Source organism: Typopeltis vanoorti, chromosome 24, assembly GCF_054136105.1.
Source record: "Typopeltis vanoorti isolate ZY-2024b chromosome 24, IOZ_Tvanoo_1.0, whole genome shotgun sequence".
Lineage (NCBI taxonomy): Eukaryota > Metazoa > Arthropoda > Arachnida > Uropygi > Thelyphonidae > Typopeltis > Typopeltis vanoorti.
Genome location: NC_143572.1, coordinates 73707658 through 73729050, shown reverse-complemented (window position 1 = coordinate 73729050; position 21393 = coordinate 73707658). Strand labels below are relative to the sequence as shown.

Sequence of the window (21393 nt, the reverse complement as noted above, 5' to 3'; positions counted from 1 at the left end):
TAATCATCATGAAGGAATTGAGGTAGAACCATGTAACTTACACATTATTCTACATATTCCCCATGAAGTGTTATACAATTGTTATAATGCTGCTGCATCATTTGTAGCAAAGAACTTTTTAGCCCCCCTTCACATATCTCAATCATATCCCCCCCTCCTCATCCTCATCTGCAAATTGCATTTCCTCAATATTTCCTAGACCGGAGCCCACCTAAGTCTCTAAGGTGGTCTCTGCACCATCAATCACCTCTGAACCATCCTTTCCAATAACTTATATTTTCAATAATTTCATATTTTTGAAAATCAGGTGACAAAATCTGTGCATAGTAATCCATATGCAGCCTGATCAAAGCCTTTTACAATGGAACCATAATGTCCTTACTTCAACACATCAGTGTCCTGTGCATTATTATCATAACTCACTGTGCTGTCCTCACAATTTTAGGTCCTCTTGATCCTAGATATCTAGGATCAAAAGGGGTGACTAGGGGTCAAAGATGTGTAGATGGGAGGAGATCTCCACATAGCCTTTTAAGGAATGCAGAGAATTGACCAGGGCTTCTGACCTAATTTCCAATCCTCACCTTCTTGTGGTGCACCCTATTAAGTATCTACTTGGATGCTGAATAAATGAGGATTTGGTTGGCAATTTGGAATTTAGCCAACCAAATTGCTCTTATTGGCTTAAACTACAGTCCAAAATGATGGTATAACATGACAGAATTTCATGCTGGCTGGTGCATCGTCTGATTATTTGCATCAGGAAACCAGGGTGAACAGTGAAAAGTCAGCTATTGGAACAAATTCCTGAACACATCCCAACTCATGATCAACAGAGTTCAAGATTGGTGCTATCAACATAAGAAGTATCAATGGGGAAAGAAACAGAACTAGCAGAAGAATTGGATAAGTACCAGATCAACGTAAAAGGTATAACTGAAACAAAGAAGATGGAAGTTTTTTCACTTGGCTATGTTACCAATTATATATTTGGTAACATAGTATCTTCAGAACTGGGGCAACTCGTGATAAAGGTGGAGTAAGTTCTGATCATCTGCCTTAGTATCTCCCATAATGCAAAGCACATCTCCTTGTGGACATGTATAATGCTATGCATTAAGGGAAGGGCCACTACCCAGACTGGTTTCGACCTTTATTGAGGTCTCATCAGTGGGAGCCAGATGCAGAGGTGGTGATACTAAGGTGGAAGTAATGCAAAAATCATATCACCATAATATACAAGTTGCCAAAAAAGTCTCAACACCTTATTATTAAAATTCTCTGGATTATCAACTATCTCTAATCCAGAGAATTTTAATAATAAGGTGTTGACACCTTTTGGCAACTAGTATATGGTGATATGACTTCTGCATTACTTCCACCTTAGTATAACCACCTCTGGGTCTGGCTCCCACTGATGAGACCTCTAGGTCGAAACCGGTTGGAAGGCTGGATGGCAGATAGCAATGCTGTAGCCAATAAAGTTTACTGAGGCATGGCTGTTGCTGCTACCCAGGTGGGAGGTAATGAATAACAACGCTGTAGCCCATGAAGCTAACTGAGGCAAGGCTGTTGCTGTTACCCCTCAAATGAAATATGAGTGGCTCTGCTCGGTGGTGGGGTGAGCCTGCCACAGGGTAGAGCCAACACTAAGCGTTCTTCTCGGTGACAAAGTGAGCCTGTTACGGAGGGGAACAATGCTGAGTTTTTGATCCTTCGGGTTGGGTGATCTGGGGGAATGCATGAGTTTTTGGGAATGACCTGTACTTAAACACTCAATAAAGGTCGAAACTGGTCTGGGTAGTGGCCCTTCCCTTAATGCATGGCATTATACATGTCCGCAAGGAGATGTGCTTTGCATTATGGGAGATATTAAGGCAAGTGAGCAGAACTTACTTCACCTTTACCATGAGTTGCCCCAGTCCTGAAAATATTTCAGGTGCAAACTTGGTTTGCTTACACTTGGATAAGGGATTAAACTAAATATATAATTAGTAACATTTTTTTTTTTTTTATGTTGGGTCCATATACAAGAGGTTGGCTGGTCAACTTATAGTACGTTAGTACCGTATATGGGTGATGGGCTGTGAAAGCAGAAACTTGTTTACATTTGATTGAACGCCTGTATATTGTATTCCTTGGGAAATATGTCAGGGGGAACTGTTCCACAGTACTGCAGTAGCAGGGATGAATGAGGAGGAGAAGAAACTTGTTCTGTGAGTTTCGAGGTGTACTGTAAAAGGATGTTAAGCGGCAGCTGTACGTGTTCCAATGGGACTTGCACACATAGGAGAAAACTAAATATAATTTATTACTCCTACATATTTCACTCAAAATGTCATGAGCTTCTTTCAGGGAAAAACTGGTAACAACTTTTAAATTCTGAATACAAGAATGAGTCATACAGCATGCATATAATATTACGTCTCAGTCACAGCTGTCTAGTAGGAGGAAAGACTGTTAGAGTTTCTACATCAAAGGAAATCATCATTTCAGACTCTTGAAGAGCTTTACTTTTTTTCTTTGATGTGAAAACTACTTTAGATAAGAAGTGATTTTCCAGTAAAATTTCATAGAAGTCTTAAAAGATATTTTGCCAAATAATAAGTAGGATATCCTATACAATTTGGCATAATGGATAACCAGATTTGTGCACTTTAGGAAGCCCATAAATATTAAGAAATTCTTCTTTTCTAATTTTTCTTTCACTTGGTGGAGCGGGGGGAGGGAGCAATGACAGGGGGCCATCCCTGGAAGTTACGAAAGCAAGCTGTGAGCAAGAGGGTGAGGAGTGGTTTCTCCGTGTGGAGGGTGGTGGAACTTTGGAATGCATTGCCTGATAGAGTGGTGAGAGCAAGAACAGTCAATGAGTTCAAGGAGTAGTATGATAGACTTTGTTTCCTAGGAAGGACCTCCTACGATGAGTCTCTTGACTCCATGGAGGCCTGAATAATAATAATAATTTAGAAATGGTGAATTAAGTGTACTGTCAAAAGGTCAGATTTTGCAGTAACATCTCATTTAGCCTTTATTGTAGGTGTAAAAAAATGGCATCAGGGAATTACGTACAAATGAAGCTAGGAAGCGAAGGTTTGAGAATTGCACAGATTTTGTATAAAGTTAAACCTCCTGCTCTGAATATTTTGTTACTTGAATTACAAACTCTCCATTCTTTACGCCAAAATAATAACACTGTAATAATGAAGTCTGACAAAGGAAATGCAATTGTACTCGTGGACACCACTGACTACAATCACAAACTTAATGTCTTACTGCATGATAGATCACTTATGGTATAACTGACAGAGCTCTATGCAAAGTCTGCTAAGCAAATTGAATAAATTGTTAGATCAATCATATTCATTAGATACAATACTGTTGAAAAATTGTGGATTCATCATGTTTGTTCCCTACATATTTATGGCCTTCCTAAGGTACACAAATCTGGTTATCCATTTATGTCCAATACTTTATTGCACAGGATCTCCTACTTTCATTATTATTACTAAAATATCTTTTAAAACTTCTACAAAATTTTACTGGGAAAACCACCTCTTATATAAAAAATAGTTTTCACTTCAAAGAAAAAATTAAAGATCTTCATCTTCAAGAGTCTGAAATGATGGTGTCCTTTTGATGTAGTTTCATTGTATACAAATAGATTTCCCTGTTGACTGTTGACATCATCAATTTATTCAAGTTTGTTATCAATGCTAGCTTTTTTTTTTTTTTTTTAATTGGTGTAATAAATTATTTTGGAATGGAGGGAAAGTACTCTTATCCTCATCTACAAGAGTAAAGGGGATGCACAAGACTGTAAGAATTACAGAGGAATAAAGTTGATGCCCCACACAATGAAAATCCTAGAGAGGATTCTTGATGGAAGACTGAGGAAGGAGGTGGAGATTGCAAAGGAGCAATTTGGCTTCATGCCTGGTCGATCGACGACAGATGCTATTTTTGGGGTACAAGGTAATGGAAAAGTTTCGAGAGAAGCAACGGGGGCTACATCTGGTATTTATTGATCTGGAGAAAGCGTATGATAGAGTGCCAAGGCAAGAAGTCTGGAGGTGTCTGAGGGAGAAGAAGGTACCAGAGAAATATGTCAGGTTGGTGCAGATGTACAGAAATGTGAAGACAAGAGTTCGAACCTGCTTGGGAGAGACAGAAAATTTTACAGTGACAGTTGGCTTGCATCAAGGGTCAGCATTAAGTCCGTTCCTGTTTAATATTGTGATGGAGGTAGTGACGGAGGAAGTGAGAGAAGATGCGCCTTGGACTATGTTGTGTGCAGATGACATCGTGCTGTGTGCAGAATCAAGAGAAGAAGCGGCAGCCAAACTGGACAGTTGGAGGAAAGTACTAGAAGAGAGAGGAATGAGACTGAGCAGAAGTAAGACAGTATACGTGTTGCAAAGTGGATGGCAGCCAGGAGACAGATCTGGAGCTGGAAGGAAATGTCATCAGGAAGGTCAGTGACTTTAGATACTTAGGTTCAACAATGAAAGAGAATGGTGAGGCTGAGAAGGAAGTGGGATGCAGGATACAAGCAGAATTGAAGAACTGGAGAGAGAGATGGCTGGAGTACTATGTGATAAGAGGGTGCCGATCAATCTAAAATCAATCTAAAAGAGCAAAATCCTGTAGATTTTGCTCTTATCAAAAGAGCAAAATCTACAGGACAGTAGTGAGACCAGCTATGATGTATGCTTTGGAAATTGTGGCCCTGAGGAAAAATAACATCAGCAGGATGGAGGTAGCAGAGATGAGAATGCTTAGGTGGATGTGCAGTGTGACCAGAAAGGATCATCTGAGAAATGACTATGTAAGCGGAACGGTGAAAGTTACGAACTTAGGAGCAAAGATACAGAAGGCAAGGTTGAGATGATTTGGTCATGTGATGAGGAGGGAGGAAGAGTATGTGGGAAGAAAGGTCATGCAGATGAATGTGCAGGGGAAGAGGAAGCGTGGACGGCCAAAGAAAAGATGGAGGGAGATGGAGGAGGAGGACTTGAGGATGAAGAACTTGGATGTGGCTACAGCCCAAGACAAGAAGTTGTGGAGGAGACTCACCACAAACAGCGACCCTACTTAAGTGGGAAAAGCTGCAGAAGAAGAAGGCTTGTAATAAATTATTTCAGCAGATTAAGCATTTATATATATATATATATATATATATATATAAACACAGGAAGATTTCTTAATGCAGCCTCACACCACCACCCTTTGCAAAAAATAGGTCTAATAAAAACCCTGAGGGACAGAGCTTATAATATTTCCAGCAGAGAAAAACAGAGAAATGAAGTATTAGAATATTTAACACAGATCTTCAAAAAAAAATGGTTATGAACCCAAGACTATCAAAAAAATCCTCCACACACCTCCTACAAGCATCTCACAGAAACAAGATTTCAAAAACGCTATCACGCTTCCATATATCAAGAATGTCACAGACAAGATGGCTAAATTACTAAACAAACATAACATCAAAGTAGCCTTTCTGCCGCTGGAAAAAATTTCAAGATTTCTATATCCCTCGAAACCTCCACATCATCCTTTAAAAAAACCAGGTGTTTATAAAATTTATTGTTCTTGCGGCATCTGCTACGTAGGACAGACAGGAAGATCTGGGGAAATACGCATGAACGAACACCAAAAGGATGTGCAAAACAGAAGAGAACACAAATCAGGTCTAGCTTTCTATACCACTTCCACCGGCCACAATGCACTCTGGTAGAAAACAAACATGTCTTACATAGAAAAAAACTGTTACATAAGGCTTAATTCTACACCAAGTTTGGTCGGCTTTGATAAAAAATATACCTCAGTCAGACATTGGACATTATGAACGTGAACAAACAACAGAACGTGGCATCATCCAGCATTGTTTAAACTTAGCACTGCTTTGAATCTACATTCTGATTTTTTAATTTTATGTACAGTCAGACAGCTACAACTGTATAGTATGAACTATTTTTGAATAATTTCTCTTTTTTGTGTTTTAAACTTTAAGTTACCTTTTACCCCTGAAGATGTAAGTCAAACGACTTACGAAACTTGTCAGGTTTTATTTCTTTATTGTGTTTTTAACTTAATAAAAAAATGTGGTCTAATCACTGAAATATGCCTAAAGGTGACAAATACCGTGAACAAGGGAGATGCATATACAGTGTGTACTTGGATTTTGCAAAGGCTTTTGATAGACTGCCACATGACAAGTTCTTAAATAAATTGAAACAGATGGGATTGGATAACAGACTTCTGTGTTGGATCAGTGACTGGCTATCAGATAGGTATCAGAAAGTTGTATATGGGAGTGCAGTATCTCGAAAGAGAAAGGTCACCAGTAGTGTGCCGCAGGGGTTAGTTTCGGGGCCATTGTTGTTCAATTTGTATGTTAACGATGTTGGGTTGGATTTAACTAGCGATATCCAGCTGTTTGCAGATGATGCAAAACCTGGGACAGCAATGCACAGTCAGGCTAATGTTAATGCCTTACAAGAGGACTTGAATAGACTGCATGAATAGGCAGATAAGTGGAACGGTCAGTTCAATGTTGCCAAGTGAAAGGTTTTGAGATTTGGTGGGGAAATTTTAACAGAAGTAGAGGAGAAGAGAGATCTAGGAGTGATGGTGGACAAGGACTGAAATTCAGGGGCCACATTGCACAAGTTGTGAAGACATCACATCAAATAATGGCAATGATGCAGAGAACCCTGACCTGCAGAAATAGAAAGATTATGATTCGATTGTATAAGGCCTTGATCAGGCCTCATATGGATTATTGTGCACAGATTTGATCGCCGGGTTTTCATGGTGATGAGTATATGTTGGGAAGGGTACAGAGAAGATTCACAAAGGTAGTCAGTGGTCTTTGGAATGTGGAGTATGAGGACAGATTGAGAGAATGTAAGTTACAGAGCCTCGTGAATAGGAGCAAGAGTGGGTGATATGATTGAGACATATAAGCTAATCAGGGGTTGTTATCAGGTAGACATGGAAGAGATTTTTCATAGAATGAGAGAGGGGAGTAGAACAAGGGGCCAATGCTGGAAACTGTATAAGGAGAGTGTGAGAAAAGAAGTGAGAAGCAAGTTCTTTGCATGGAGGGTAGTTGGTGAGTGGAATGCATTGCCTAAGTGTGTTGTGGATACATTGAATCAGTTTAAGACACAGTTGGATGAGCATTGTATTCAATAGTGAGTGCCTCCCATGATAAGGCTCTGACTCCATGGAGGTCAAATGTTAATAATAATAATAATAATTATTATTATTTTTATTTTTCAACATAATTTCCCTTAAGACTAATACATTTATTCCAACAATGCTCCAGTGCCATTAACCCATCCCTGTAGTGGTATTCAGTAAGATCTGCAAAATACCCCTCTACAGCTGCAATCACCTCTTGATTCGAAGAAAAACGCTGACCAGCAAGGAAAAGTTTTAGTTTTGGGAAAAGATAGAAGTCAGAGGGAGCCAAATCTGGGGAACAGGGTGGATGTTCCAACAATTCATAGTGCAGATCCCTTAATTTTCCCATTGCCAAAACAGTTTTGTAGGCAGATGCATTGTCCTGATAAAAAATGATTTTTTTCTTCTGCAAACAGGGTCTTCTCTCATGAATTTTTTCGTCTAGTCTGGTTAAAAGATCGGAATAATATTCCCCGGTTATTGTTTTATCCTTTTCAAGATAATTAATAAATAAAATGCCTTTAGCATCCCAAAACACCGATGCCATGACCTTTCCTGCTGGTGGAACTGACTGTGTCTTTTTTTGGAGCTGAGCTTCTGTCCACTGTTTTCACTGCTGTTTGGATTCTGATGTGTAATGGTGAATTATAAGTCTCATCCATAGTAATAAATCGATGCACAAAATCAGTTTTCTTCTTGTTAAAATGCTCTAAGCACTGTTCAGAGATTTTAATGTGAGTGCGTTTTTGATCTGCTGTGAGCAAGCATGGCACCCATCTTGTGCAAAGATTTTTCATATGCAATTCATCATGCAAAATATATCCTACACGTTCTTTTGAAATGCCTATAGTCTCAGCAATTTCACGCGCTTTGAACTTGCTGGTCATCCAATACCATATTGTGTGCTTGATCAATGATTTCTGGTGTTGTTATGCTTTTTGGATGTCCTTCATGTGGATCATCTTCAAGGTTGGTACGGCCACGTTCAAACTTGACAGCCCATTTCTTAATTGTCAAAAATGAAGGAGAAGAGTGCCCATAAACTTTAATGAACTTCAAACAATTTTCTTTCGGTGTTAAACCTTCTTTTACAAAGAATTTTATAACTGCACTATATTCAATTTTATCCAATTCAAAGAATATAGACAACACTTTTGCTTCAGACAGCTGTATAAAACAAACTACTCGATAGAATGACTTTAAATTTCACATGGATGCTTATGAAAGATGTACCAACTTATAAAAAAAAAATCTTGCCGATAGTGTTACCATCTATGGTCGAGGCCAAGAACTTTTCATACATCTCAATTTTCAGTTCTTAATAATTTGCAGCAATTACATATCAAAATAATTAGAAAAATCTATATAAAGCAGGATTTAATAAATTGACATACCTGAAGAGATGCTTTTTGTACACTATAAACATGTAAACTACTTAAATTCAAAAATTCAGCTTTGACAGTATTTACATTCCCTTCAGGGGTCACTGTAAACCTATGAATCTAAAAATGTAAAATACAGAATTAAGCACTTTCATACACTATATATTAATTATATGTACTTAACATACACATAACTTTTTAAATGGATTGTTTATATAGTACAAAGAAAAACAAAACAAAACAGAATCTAGTTCAAAGAATTAACACAAAATGATTGCATATCAAACTACAAAAGGTTCATTCCAAGTTCATTCCAAATCATCAGGGGAGGCAGCAACCACATAATTTTTGACTTTGACGAAAGCAAGTTTTTGTTACTCTATCCTTGAAGGAAGAAAATATTGTTTTTTTTTTCTTTTCATCCTATTAATTATGGAGACCATTTTTATTCAGTAGATTAAAAGAATTTTCACAATTTTCATCATCATCAATTTCTTGATATGTACCCTCAAGATATGTTCAGGCTACTATGACAACACGATTAAGTTTACATTATTATTAATTTCCTATCGACAATTTTCCTCCAAATTAGTCTGTTACTTATCAGCACTCCAATATTGCCATATCTAGCATTTTGTGCTAGATATTCTAAGCACTACTGAGTGAATCAATTCTAGTCTTCCTCTGGATCTCTTTCCTGTCATCTTAGCATCGTTTACTCACCTATTCTGTTTAAGTGGCCATATCACCTTAGACTGTTTCTGCTCAGACATTTCTGAATGTTAATGTCAAGTTCTTTCCTAGTATCTTCATTTTTAATATGATTCTGTCACTGAAGCCATATGTTCACTCCTCTAATTTTTCCTAGAACTCTCATATCTGTGGTCTCTAGTTTTTTTGCTTATTTCTAAACCAGTTCAAACCAGTTTTGCCATAAGGGATAAAACTGGTCTTGTATAGTGCTAGTATGCACAGCTGGTTGCTGGGTTGTCCCAGCACATCGGGGCATCCTCTTAGTGGTGGATGAGGGGGATGATTGGTGGCACTACTTTGTAGGCCTCCCACTAAGTCTAAGGGACACGCTAACCAATGACAGCTGCAGTCCTCCATTCATATTGGGGGTTGGATGGTTCTGGGGGCCAATTCTGTAAAAACTGCTGCTATGCAAAGCATCATGTCCCAACATGTCTCAACAGAAGAGAAATAAAGCATAGGTAATCTCAATAAGCCTAAAACAGTGGTGTCAAGGTGATGCAGCCAGGAGCGGCCTTCTCTATAAAGGGGCCCGGGTGCAAGAAACATTTTGGGGCCCTAAAATATTTTTCAAATGTAAAAATTAAAGGATTCAAAATAAACATATTGTAAAACCTCTTACCTGCAAATGATTTTAGCACAGGAAAACAAAAAAACACATTCGAAATATCATTCTTTTCTGCAAATGTGTACCGACTGTGCCCACTTGATCGTGGGGCCCGGGTGCATTGCACCCACTGCACTCCCGAGATGGCTGGCCCTGGATGCAGCAGGCCCTATGACATTGTCAATCAGTGACTGCTATAAAGAAGCTCAACGCAGAAATTGCCCAAGTAAGTGGGTTTATTCAAACCTGCTTACTTGGAATGTAAGCGGGTTCGAATAAATCTGGGAAATTGGCAAATGTGATGAGAGAAATGGAGAGACTGAATATTGGTATATTGGGAATAAGTGAAGGATTCATCGGACTTTGAGTCAAAACTTCCAAATGATAACATATAAATTATATAATCATGTGGAGAAATATTAAGGAGAGGTGTAACATTCATTGTGAAGAAGAAAATTAGTAACAAAATCACTTACGCAATTAAAAAATCAGATAGAGAAATTGCAATTCTAGTGAATGCCAAGCCCGGAGATATGCTTATCATTCAGATATATGCTCCTACAGAACAGAAGGAAAAAGTAGATGCTGATAACGTGTATGATGAAATAGAGGGGTGTATAAAGGTAGCTGGAAGAAAGAAAAATCGAGTTATTTGTGTTATGGGCGACTGGAATGAAAACGTTGGATCAGAGAGAACATCTACACATGTGGGACCATCTGGACTTGGAATTTGGAATGAGAGAGGACAAAAATTAGTTGATTTCTGTAACAAACACAATTTCATCATAACTACCACTTATTTTGAATAAAAACCAACAGCAAGATACATGGGAAAGTCCTGATGAAAGATACAAAAATCAGTTAGACTATATTGTGATCAGTAAGCGTTACCTCAATGGAATACGGAACTCAAAGGTCATGGCAAGTGCTGACTGTGGATCTGATCATAGACTATTCCTAATGATGATAAATATTCATCTGAAATAAATGAATGGGATTTACAGATGCTACAAAATGCAACAGTAAAATCAAAATTTAATGACAATGTTTCAGAAGTACTGGCTGCACAGTTGCAAAAAGCTAATTCCTCATTCCATGTAGCATGGAATGAGGAGTTAGTTATTACAATAAGGTGACTGCTTCCTTGGACAGAGGAGAGGGATACACAGTAATATACTCAGATTTTGCAAAGGCTTTTGATAGATTACCACATGATAACTTGATGGGGTTGGATATTAAATTGGTGCATTGGATTGGAGACTGGCTATCTGATAGGTATCAGGAAGTTGTGTATGGGGGGGCAATATCCAGTTAAAGGAAAGTCGCTAGCGGTGTGCCTCGGGGTCTGTTTTAGGACCATTACTATTTAACTTGTATATTAATAATATTGGTGAAGATTTGGATGGAGATATTCAGTTGTTTGCAGATGATGCAAAGTTGGGATGAACCATGAAGAGTAGAGAAGATGTTGTGGCCTTACAAGAAGACTTGAATAAATTAAGTGATTGGGCACAGGAATGGGGATGAGAGTTCAATGTTGCAAAATGAACGATTTTAAAATTTGGGAAACAAAGATGGGATGAAGAATTTATGCTTGGTGAGGATACACTGTCGGAGGTGGAGGAAATAAGAGATCTTGGGGTGATAGTGGATAAGGATACGAAATTTAGGGGAAACATTGCCAAAATTGTAAAGACAACACAAAGATTTCTGGGAATGATGTGGAGGAAACTGACTTGTAGAAGTAAGGAGATTCTTGTTCCATTGTATAAGGCTTTGATTTTAGGTCACACATGGACTACTGTGCCCAGATTTGGTCACCTGGTTTTCAGAAGGATAAAGAGATGTTGGAAAGGGTCCAGAGGTGATAGACTAAGGTAGTTTCTGACCTCTGGAATGTTGAACATGAGGAAAGATTGAGAAGATGCAATTTACAGTCTGGTGGATATGAGGAAGAGGAGGAGATATATGATAGAGACCTACAAGTTAGTAAGGGGTTGTTTTAGGATCAATGTTGGAGAGGTTTTACAGAAAACAGTGGGTGATCAGGGGAGAAGCAGAGGTCATCCCTGGAAACTGTATAAAGAGGGTGTGAGCAGGGGAGTGAGAAACAGGTTTTTTGCATGCAGAGTTGTGAAATGATTGAAATGCCTTGAATGAGAGTGTGGTGTCTGCAGAGAATTTGAGTGTGTTTAAAGTACGTTATGATGAGCTGTGTGTATCATAAAAGGACCTCCTAGATGAGTCTTTGACTCCATGGGGTCTTGGGTAATAATAACAATAACAATAATAATAAAATGAAAGTGAATATTCTCAATGGAACAAACTACAAACAGCTATCATAACTTCTGCTAAGAAGTACAAGTAAACATGAAGAAAGAAAGAAAGGAAAAAACCATGGGTAATGCAAGAAGTAATTGACCTTATTGATGAAAGAAGAAGAACATGGAAAAGAACAGCAAATGAAGAAGAATGATTAAGATATAAATCAATGGATAAGAGAATCAAACAATTATGCAGGAGAGTGAAAGAAGAATGGATAAATAACCAATGCACCAAGATAAAAGTGTTACAAGAAAAGAACAAAACCAGAGAAGCATTCCTGAAAGTGAAAAAAACTTAATGGAAAAGCAAAACGAACTCAATCTAACAACATCAAGGACAAAGATGGAAACATAATCGTTGATAATGAAAAGATAAATGAAAGATAGGTGGAATATTTATCAAATCTCTATGATGATGAAGAGAACATGATCGACGATTTACGACACTTTAAGTTATGTGCAACAACAGATGCTATTCTACTTACAAGAAATGAGATACAACACATATTCAAGAATCTTCCTAATAATAAATCACCTGGGTATGATAGCATCCCTGCTGAAAGCATTGACTGGTTACAATAACAACTACTTAGTCTACACTATTCAGCACATCTATAAAACAATAGAATTACCTGAATCTTTTACGACATCGCGCTGCATACCAATTCCAAAGAAAAATAACGCCCAAAATTGTGAGGATTATAGAACTGTGAGCCTAATCTCTCATGCATCTAAAATCATTTCAACCATTGTAACAAAGAAATTAAAAACGCCTTAACTGGCAAACTAAGTGAACAACAGGGCTTCAGAAGAGGAATGGCAACCATTAATGCTATCCTAGAACTAAAAATATTACTAGAAAGATTGCTTGAAAGGAACAGGAACATATATGTATGCTTTATAGATTTTCAGAAAGCCTTCGGATCAAGTAAAACACAATAAACTGTTTAATATTCTAGAAAAATTAGACTTAGAAGATGATGTACAGAAACTTATAAAAAAGATTTACTCCAAACAAAAAATGCAGCTGTTTAACTCTGAGACTTATGAAGTGAAAATAAAAAGAGGAGTTAGACAGGGCTGCATACTTTCACCAAATCTATTTAATATTTACTGTGAGACAGTGATGAAAAAGATTGAAAAACAAAATATAGGAATCAGTATCAATGGTATAAAATACAACAATCTTAGATATGCTGATGATACCATTCTAATCGCAGACAACAGAATCAAGTTAATCAAATTACTGCACCTACTGATTGAAGAAGGTCAAGATTTTGGCCTACATTTAAATACAAAAAAGACCAAATTTATGACAGTTTCAAAAGAAAATAGATCCAAGCCAGAAATATCCATAAACAATATAAAAATTGAGCATATAACAGAATACAAATATTCTGCCAAGAACCGCCATAGCTAAAGAAATATTTTTCTTCTGGAAAAATAAAGATCTGTTCAGAAATTCTGTTAGTATAGAAACAAAGAAGAGAATGATAAGAACATTAGTTTAGATAGTTTTTGCATATGGAAGTGAGACTGAGTATAGAGGCCTCTGAAATGTGGAGCTCTGAAAATCTCATGGACAGATCATGTGAAAAATGCAGAAGTACTACAAAAAATGAAAACACAGAAATCTTTACTGCAGGAAATGATCCAGAGAAAGATGAGGCTGGCAGGACATGTATTGAGGGGATCAGCAGGACAGAGAACACTAACAGTTTTAGAAGGAAAGATTATGGAAAGAAGATCGAGAGGTAAAAAAAGGGCATGGTTTGATGATATAAGATCATGGACAGGGTCACATGACTATGCTAAAACAAAAAGAAGAGCTGCCAACAGAGAGGACTGAAAGAATATGGTGCTTTACCCTTGCACTGAGGAAGCTACATGATGATGATGATAGTACTAGTCTGGTGTTTTGGCTAATTTCTCTCTTATTTCATATAAATTTATTCGAATGGGCTTACTACCATATCACTTTTGCTTATTCTTTTGTCTACTTCCAAATTTAATTCGTCATCTTCAATAAAAACTGTGCTTAAATAGCTGTATAGTTTTGGTCTTTTTATTGCTGATCTTCAAACCAATTTGTTACAGCTGTTATGCAATTTAGTTAGAGAGACCTGAAGACTTGCACTGGATGGGCTTAGGGGTACAACATTATCTACATAAAGCAAACAACTAAATTTGAAATCTCTGACTTTACTACCAGGTTTAATGCCACTCTCTATCATAATGCAATCCATATAGATGATGAATAAGAGTGGAGATTATGTGCATCCTTGTCTCACACTGATTTTACATCAAACCATCTTCATGTATTTCCTTCAGTTCTAACTGCTGACGCACAACTTAAATAAAGACTACGTATTTCTTCCTTTTAAGGTTACACAGTGGTCAGCATTCATAGTGAAGAATTTATAGAGACAAAAACACTTTCATGCACTTTCATGGCCCCACAGCTGCAAAACATTAAATACATCCCTAAGCAACCTGAACAAACACATATCCAATTCACCATCGAGATTGAAAACAATAGCTACTCTTCTTTTTCCAGACATGCTTGTCACGTCTTCCCTCAGGCTGCCACTCCTTAACGGTTTACCGCAAACCTATACACACAGGCCGTTACATATATAAAAATTCATACTACCATCCAACATAAAAACTAGGGATCATCAGCACCCTCAAATACACAGCCCTAACAATTTTCTCCAATGTGTAGGTGCTGAACAAAGAATATGAAATTATTATTATTATTATTATATCACACCGCCGGGGAGTTCAAAGACTCATCGAGGGAGGGCATCTACTCTACAACTCTTCGTCTCACTACTCCACCAACCTTCATCATCTAACACCAACACTATCTATTGCTGAGTACCACTACTAGTACTTTCACAGACAATCACAAACATCCATGCTCACGGCGGGATTCGAACCCACAGCCTTTTGGCTGGAGAGCGGATACGCTAACCACTTGGCCAACCAGGCCGGCAATTATTAGCCCAATGTTCGTAAAAAAAAAAAAAAAAGGCTACAATAATAAAACAGTTCAAAAGATCTGCCACAAAAATACCATTAAAAGCAAAAAAAATTACAACAATGCCATAGCCATACCATGCATTAGGAGCATATCAGAAAAAATAGGCAGAACACTACATAAATAGAATATTAACAAAAACCTTCCAATATCCTGCAAAAATAAGAAATTTACTTAATTTTGCATCAGCTCATCCAAAGATCCTCATCCGTACCTTGCCCATCAAGAGGGTTTACAAAATCCAGTGCACCTGCAACCTACCTTACATAGGGGAAACAGTGTGCACCATTCCAATAAGAAAAGATGAACATAAATGCCACATTAAATTCCTCCACTATGGTAAAACAGGAATGTCAGGCCACACACTTCAAATATGTCAGAGAATTAACTAGAAAGGCACCAAGTCCCTACACATCACCAAAACCTGATTTGAAAGAAAGTTCAAAGAAGCCTGTGAAGTGCTGAAACATCATCCAAATCTAAACAAGAATGATGGATTAATAATTACAAGAATCTGGAGGACTCATCTTCAACCCATATAGCATCCATAACAATCCCAAACCTTAACATGAGAAGACTTTAGAAATTGTTTAATGTATTTTATGCCCACACTTCATAGAACCGACTTTGGCAGATTGCCAAGAATAGTCAATTCATGCCGAAGGGGAGAAAGAAATAAAGGATGTATGAATTGGTCACCAATTCACGAAATCACGTGTTTTATACATACATTTTCCAACTGTTGTACAAGCAAAATAGTTATCACTTTAAGAACTAGAATTTTCATCAAAGAAAAGCTAATTTTCTGATGTATAATAATAAACAATCATCCCATGGAATGCATTGATTACCTTAATATCAGAATAGATTCTCCTTCTTCTGACATGTGCAGAAGTGTCGAAGGGTCTTGCATCTGTGGACGTACAGTAGTTCTGCTATAATTTTTTTTTTTTTTTTTTTTTTTATCATCGACATATTATTATGCTGATATGTATGAAAAGTTTATTTTATTTTGTGAATTAATTTTTAATTTTATATTTTGTTTAGTAATTTTTTTTGATTTTAAGTTTTTTGGGTTTTTTTCACAAGAGGTTAGGCTAGGGTAAACGATTAACAAAGCATTTAGATTCATCTTATTTTAGTGTAGTGTCATGTAGCTTGTCTTCTGTACATATGTATGTTTTTCTGATGACCTCAATATGCCTTCATTGAAGCATATTGAGGTCAATTACTTTACTCCAACACGTATGTTTTGGTCTCTATAAATTCTTCACTATGAAGAAAAAGACTATATACTGCTCTGTATAATGTTCACTTTACTTCATATAATATAATGTTTTGAAGCTTTTCTCAGGGCACCTTGATATATGGCTTTCTAGATCTACGAAACTAGAGTGCAGATTGTTATATTCCCCTGATTTCTCAACTATTTGTGGTAAAGTGAAAAATCTGATCTTGACAACCTCTATTTGGCCTGAACCCAGCTTGTTCTTCTCCCAGTTTCTCTTCCACAATTTTTCTCAACCTCTTTTCAAGTATGCTTGCATAAATCTCACCTGGAATTTGAAGAAAAATTAGAAGAGAAATTTTCCTCTGTAATTCTCAAATTCACCTTTATTCCCTGGGAACTATAAGAGCTCTACTCCAATCATCTAGAATTCAACCTTCAACCAGATCAGGTCTTCTGAATTATGCAGGGTAGCCACTGCAAAACTTTTATACCTCCATATTTTTTTGAGCATTTCTGATTAAATGTCACCCTCCAGCTGCCTTTCCACATTTCAAGTTTTTAATGGCTATTTCCATCTCAAGTACTGATATGTGCTCAAATTTGCATTCTTCTTGAAACTTTTCTACTACTGGTCTGTCACTGCATAATTCGTTTAACAGTTTTCCAAAGTCATTCAAAACGTATAGGATATCCTTATCTTCAGTTTTCATGTCACCTTTATCATCTTTGATTCCCTTTACAGTACTCTTTCCTCTATTTCTAGGCTTTTTCAATAGCCTCCAGAACATTTTGCCACTTTCCTGATGTTTATTTTCTATATTCTTACTGAAGTCTTCCCACGACTTCTGTTTAGCTTCTGTTATACATAGCTCATCTTGCTTACATTTTTCAGTGTATTCTTTAAGGACATCTGCAAACCTATTTGGTAAGAATCTTCAGCATGCTTTCTTCTTTTCCATGAATAAACTTTAACGAATAACGTTATAAATTATATAACGAATTGCCAAATACAATGCCACTCACAAGTCTTTCATTACCTTTTTCATACCAACATCATTTCTTTTCATCTTCTTCACTCTTCCATATATATATCTCCAATTCTTTTCATTTCACTCCACATCTATCTCATCTCTTCACTTATTCAGATTTCAAATCTTGTGTCCTTTTTTTGCTATCGTTCCCTTTCCCTATTTTATTGTCAGTCATGGACACTTGTTCACTGTCAACTCTGTTTTCCATCTTCCTGTTAATTGCACTCTGTTTTCAACATCATTACTGCCCACTATATTGTTAATTTCACTCCTTTTTTTTAACGTTATAATCATCCACTTTCTTTCCTCACTATCACTTCCACAGACTATCTGAACATTTCCACAATCTTCAAAATGTGCTGTAAGTTACTACTCTATGTTCCCTACTCATATTTAAACATTTTAAACTCATACATTTTCCCACATATACATACTACACTCACAGTACTATATTCAGCTTACTCCTCATATCTAGTCATTGAAGCACTGGATATGAGGAGTAAAGAAGTTAGCAGCAGCAGTAGTAGTAGTAGTATGTAAGATTGGATATCAGGAGGTCACTGAGAAGGATAAAAGATAATAGTGTGATAGGAAAGGTGGTCATCAGTGTGTTTCCCAGGTATGACAGTCATGAGGTGAGGCAGAGAATAAAAATTATGAATGATATATTAGCAGAAACATGTGAGAGAAAGGAGTGCAGTTTGATAATGTGTGCAATGAGTTTGAAGGAAGAATTCAACTTCCTTCAAACACCAAAACCATTCAACTTTGAATGGTTTTGGTGTAAGTCATTTGGAGAGACTGCTGCAGGAAGGGAGAGTATTGAGTGAAGAGAATGAATCTGAGCAGGTAAGAAGCAATGTGAGAGATACAAGAGAGTAAGGATGGAGAGAGAGAGAGAGAGATTGAAGTGGTGCTTATGAATGAAGGAGTGGGTAGCATGAGTGTAGATGCAAGACAAACAGGGAAACGAGAAAACTCAGGGTGGACAGTGGAACACAGTAAGAAAGGTTGATGCTCCAAGAGGATGCGAATGCGTATGTAGACATACGCATTCGCATCCTCTTGGATGACGAATTCGTCATCCCTACCATTCCCGTCATCCAGGGGATAACGGGAATGGTAGGGAAAAATAGTTGGATTTGAAGAAGGTTCTGGGATGAGTAAGGAGAAAAAGAAATGGCTCGAGGAGAGCATGGAAAAGTCACATCTAATAAGTAGTATCAGTAGAACTTGTTATAGATCCAGGAATGAGTTGGTATGTTTATATAATAATAATGCTAGATGATAATAATGATAATTTCTCTTGTTTCTGAAGTATCAGAAACAAGAGAAATTAAATAGTTGCATTAATTGAGTTTTTTCACTCCAAAATTGTAGGAATAAGTGAGACATGGATGAAGATGTGACATCCTGACAGGAATAGAGAAAGGTTTCTATCTTCACAAAATATGATATATTTCATGAAGATAGAAAGGAAGGGAGGCAGAGTGCTATTGATGACAGAAAAAGAGTTATGTCCATACAAGGTAGAAATGCAAGGGGGAAATAGTGGTAGTGGTTTTGAGGAAGTATGATGTCAAACAGAGATGAACACAATGAAATACTGTTAGATGTTGCTATAGACCAATGTGGAAGGTAGTAACCAGGAAATATATAAGCAAATTAGCCAAGTAAATAGGAAAAGGATGATCATTATGGGTGATTTTAATTATGACAATATGGAATGGGATGACGAGACAGAAACTGTAAGTAAAGAAAATGGGTTTCTTGAGTTTTCAAGAGACAAATACCTCATTCAGTATATAAAAGAAGGCATACAAGGATTGAGGGTCTTGGATTTGATCATCTCCTCAGAGGATGTTGTTATAAATTTGGTGTCAAATCTCCCTCTAGTCAGTGAGAGTGACCATGAAGTGATTACCTGGATGGTTGCCCACCATGTGAGGATTTCCATGAGGAAAGGTTATATGTGGAACTACAAGACTGCTGATTATAAGAAGCTCAGGAGAGAGCTTACAGCTGTAGCATGGAATGAAAAGTTGGGTGGAAAGGAGACCAATGATGCTTGGATGCTGTTCAAAAACTATCTAATAGAAGCAATGACTAAATGTATTCCAAGAGTAAGAAGGTTAAATAAAGTAGGTGTGAAATGGAGAATGAAATGTAATACAGAGAAAGACGGCATTATGGAGGCAACATAAAATGAGTGGTAATAATCAATTCTATGAGGAGTACAAAGACCAGGAAAGGAGGGTGAGTCGATTGGTAAGAATAGCAAAAGTTTAGTATGAGCAGTAGTTAGCTAATGATGCCAAAAAAGAAAAAATCCTAGGGAGTTCTTTCGATATGTAACCTACAAAAATAAGAATGATTATGGTAGGATGGCACTGATTGGAGAAAATGGTATAAGCACAACTGCTGTGGAGGATATAGTTGAGATATTTAATGAGCAGTTCGTAAAGCTCTTTCATCCTTGCGAATGTGACATCATGGAGAGTCTGAGAGAAGTGGATGACGATGAAGAGGAGCGATTGACTGTGAGTGAGGAAGAGGTATATGGGGAATTAAGCAAACTTGATATTAATAAGACTGTGGGACATGATGTGCCAGGGAGATGACATCTGCCTTAACATATTTGTTTAATACGAGTCTTACATTGTCAAGTCTCAAAGGAGTGGAAGGAAGAATTGTACCATTTCATAAAGGAGGTGACAGAATTCAAGTATCAAATTATAGGCCAATCTGTGTGTCAGGTGTTGTGGTTAAAGTGTTGGAAAAGCTGGTGAAAATCAGGATCCAGAATTGGATTGACAACAATGGTATTATCTTTCATGGACAGCATGGATTTGATAAAGGGAGGTCACACATTTGAGTAATCTAATTTCTTATTGCAATAAGTTGACAGCATCATTGGATATGGGAGATGGATACACAGTAGTATACTTAGACTTTACAAATGCTTTTGATAGATTACCATATCATAAATTGCTACTCAAACTAGAGCAGCTGGATTTGGATAGACTAGTGGACTGTTTTTGAGATTGGTTGTCTGATGGGTATCAACAAGTTGTGTATGGGGGGAGCAACATCCCAGAAGAAGACAGTCACTAGTGGTGTGCTTTGGCAGTCTCTTTTAGGGCTATTGCTGTTTAACCTGTATGTTAATGATATTGGGGAAGATTTAAATGGGGATATACAGCTGTTTGTAGATGCAAAGTTGGGAAGAACTGTGAGGAGTAGAGCAGACATGACGACTTGAATAGACTGAGTGAATGGGCATGGGAGCGAGAACGATATTTCAATGTTGCGAAATGTAAGGTTTTAAAAATTGAAAAACAAATTTACTCTTGGTGGGGATATATTGTTGGAGGTGAAGGAAATAAGAGATCTTGGGGTGATGATGGATAAGGGTCTAAAATTTAGATCCTTATCCATTGATAAAGATAAGCCATTGCTAAAATTGTGAGGACAACACAACGAATTCTGGCAATGTGTAGAGGACAATGACTTGTAGAAGTAAGGAGATTCTGGTCCCATTGTATAAAGCTCTGATTAGGCCAAATCTGTGCACACTACTGAGCACAGATTTGGTCACCTAGTTTTCAAAAGGATGAAGAGACGTTGGAGAAGGTCAGAGGCGATTGACCAAAATAGTTTCTAATATGTGGAATGCTGAATATGAAGAAAGGTTAAGACGATACAATTTGCAGAGTCTAGTGTTTAGGAAAAAGAAGAAGGGTAATATGACAGAGACACACAAGTTGGTAAGGGCTGTTATAGGATTAACGTTGAAGAGGTTTTTCATAAAATGGTGGGAAATTGGGGGAG

General features: G+C 37.3%; 1 protein-coding gene across 1 annotated transcript in view; it reads right to left on the bottom strand.

Annotated features, from left to right (window-relative positions):
• Window positions 1–21393, bottom strand: part of LOC150093409 (uncharacterized) — a 245584-nt gene that overhangs the window by 200864 nt on the left and 23327 nt on the right. The window contains exon 4 of the mRNA XM_090413816.1: window positions 8586–8693. Within this exon, the coding sequence (XP_090269942.1) occupies window positions 8586–8693 (108 nt within the window). The remainder of the gene's footprint in view (window positions 1–8585; window positions 8694–21393) is intronic.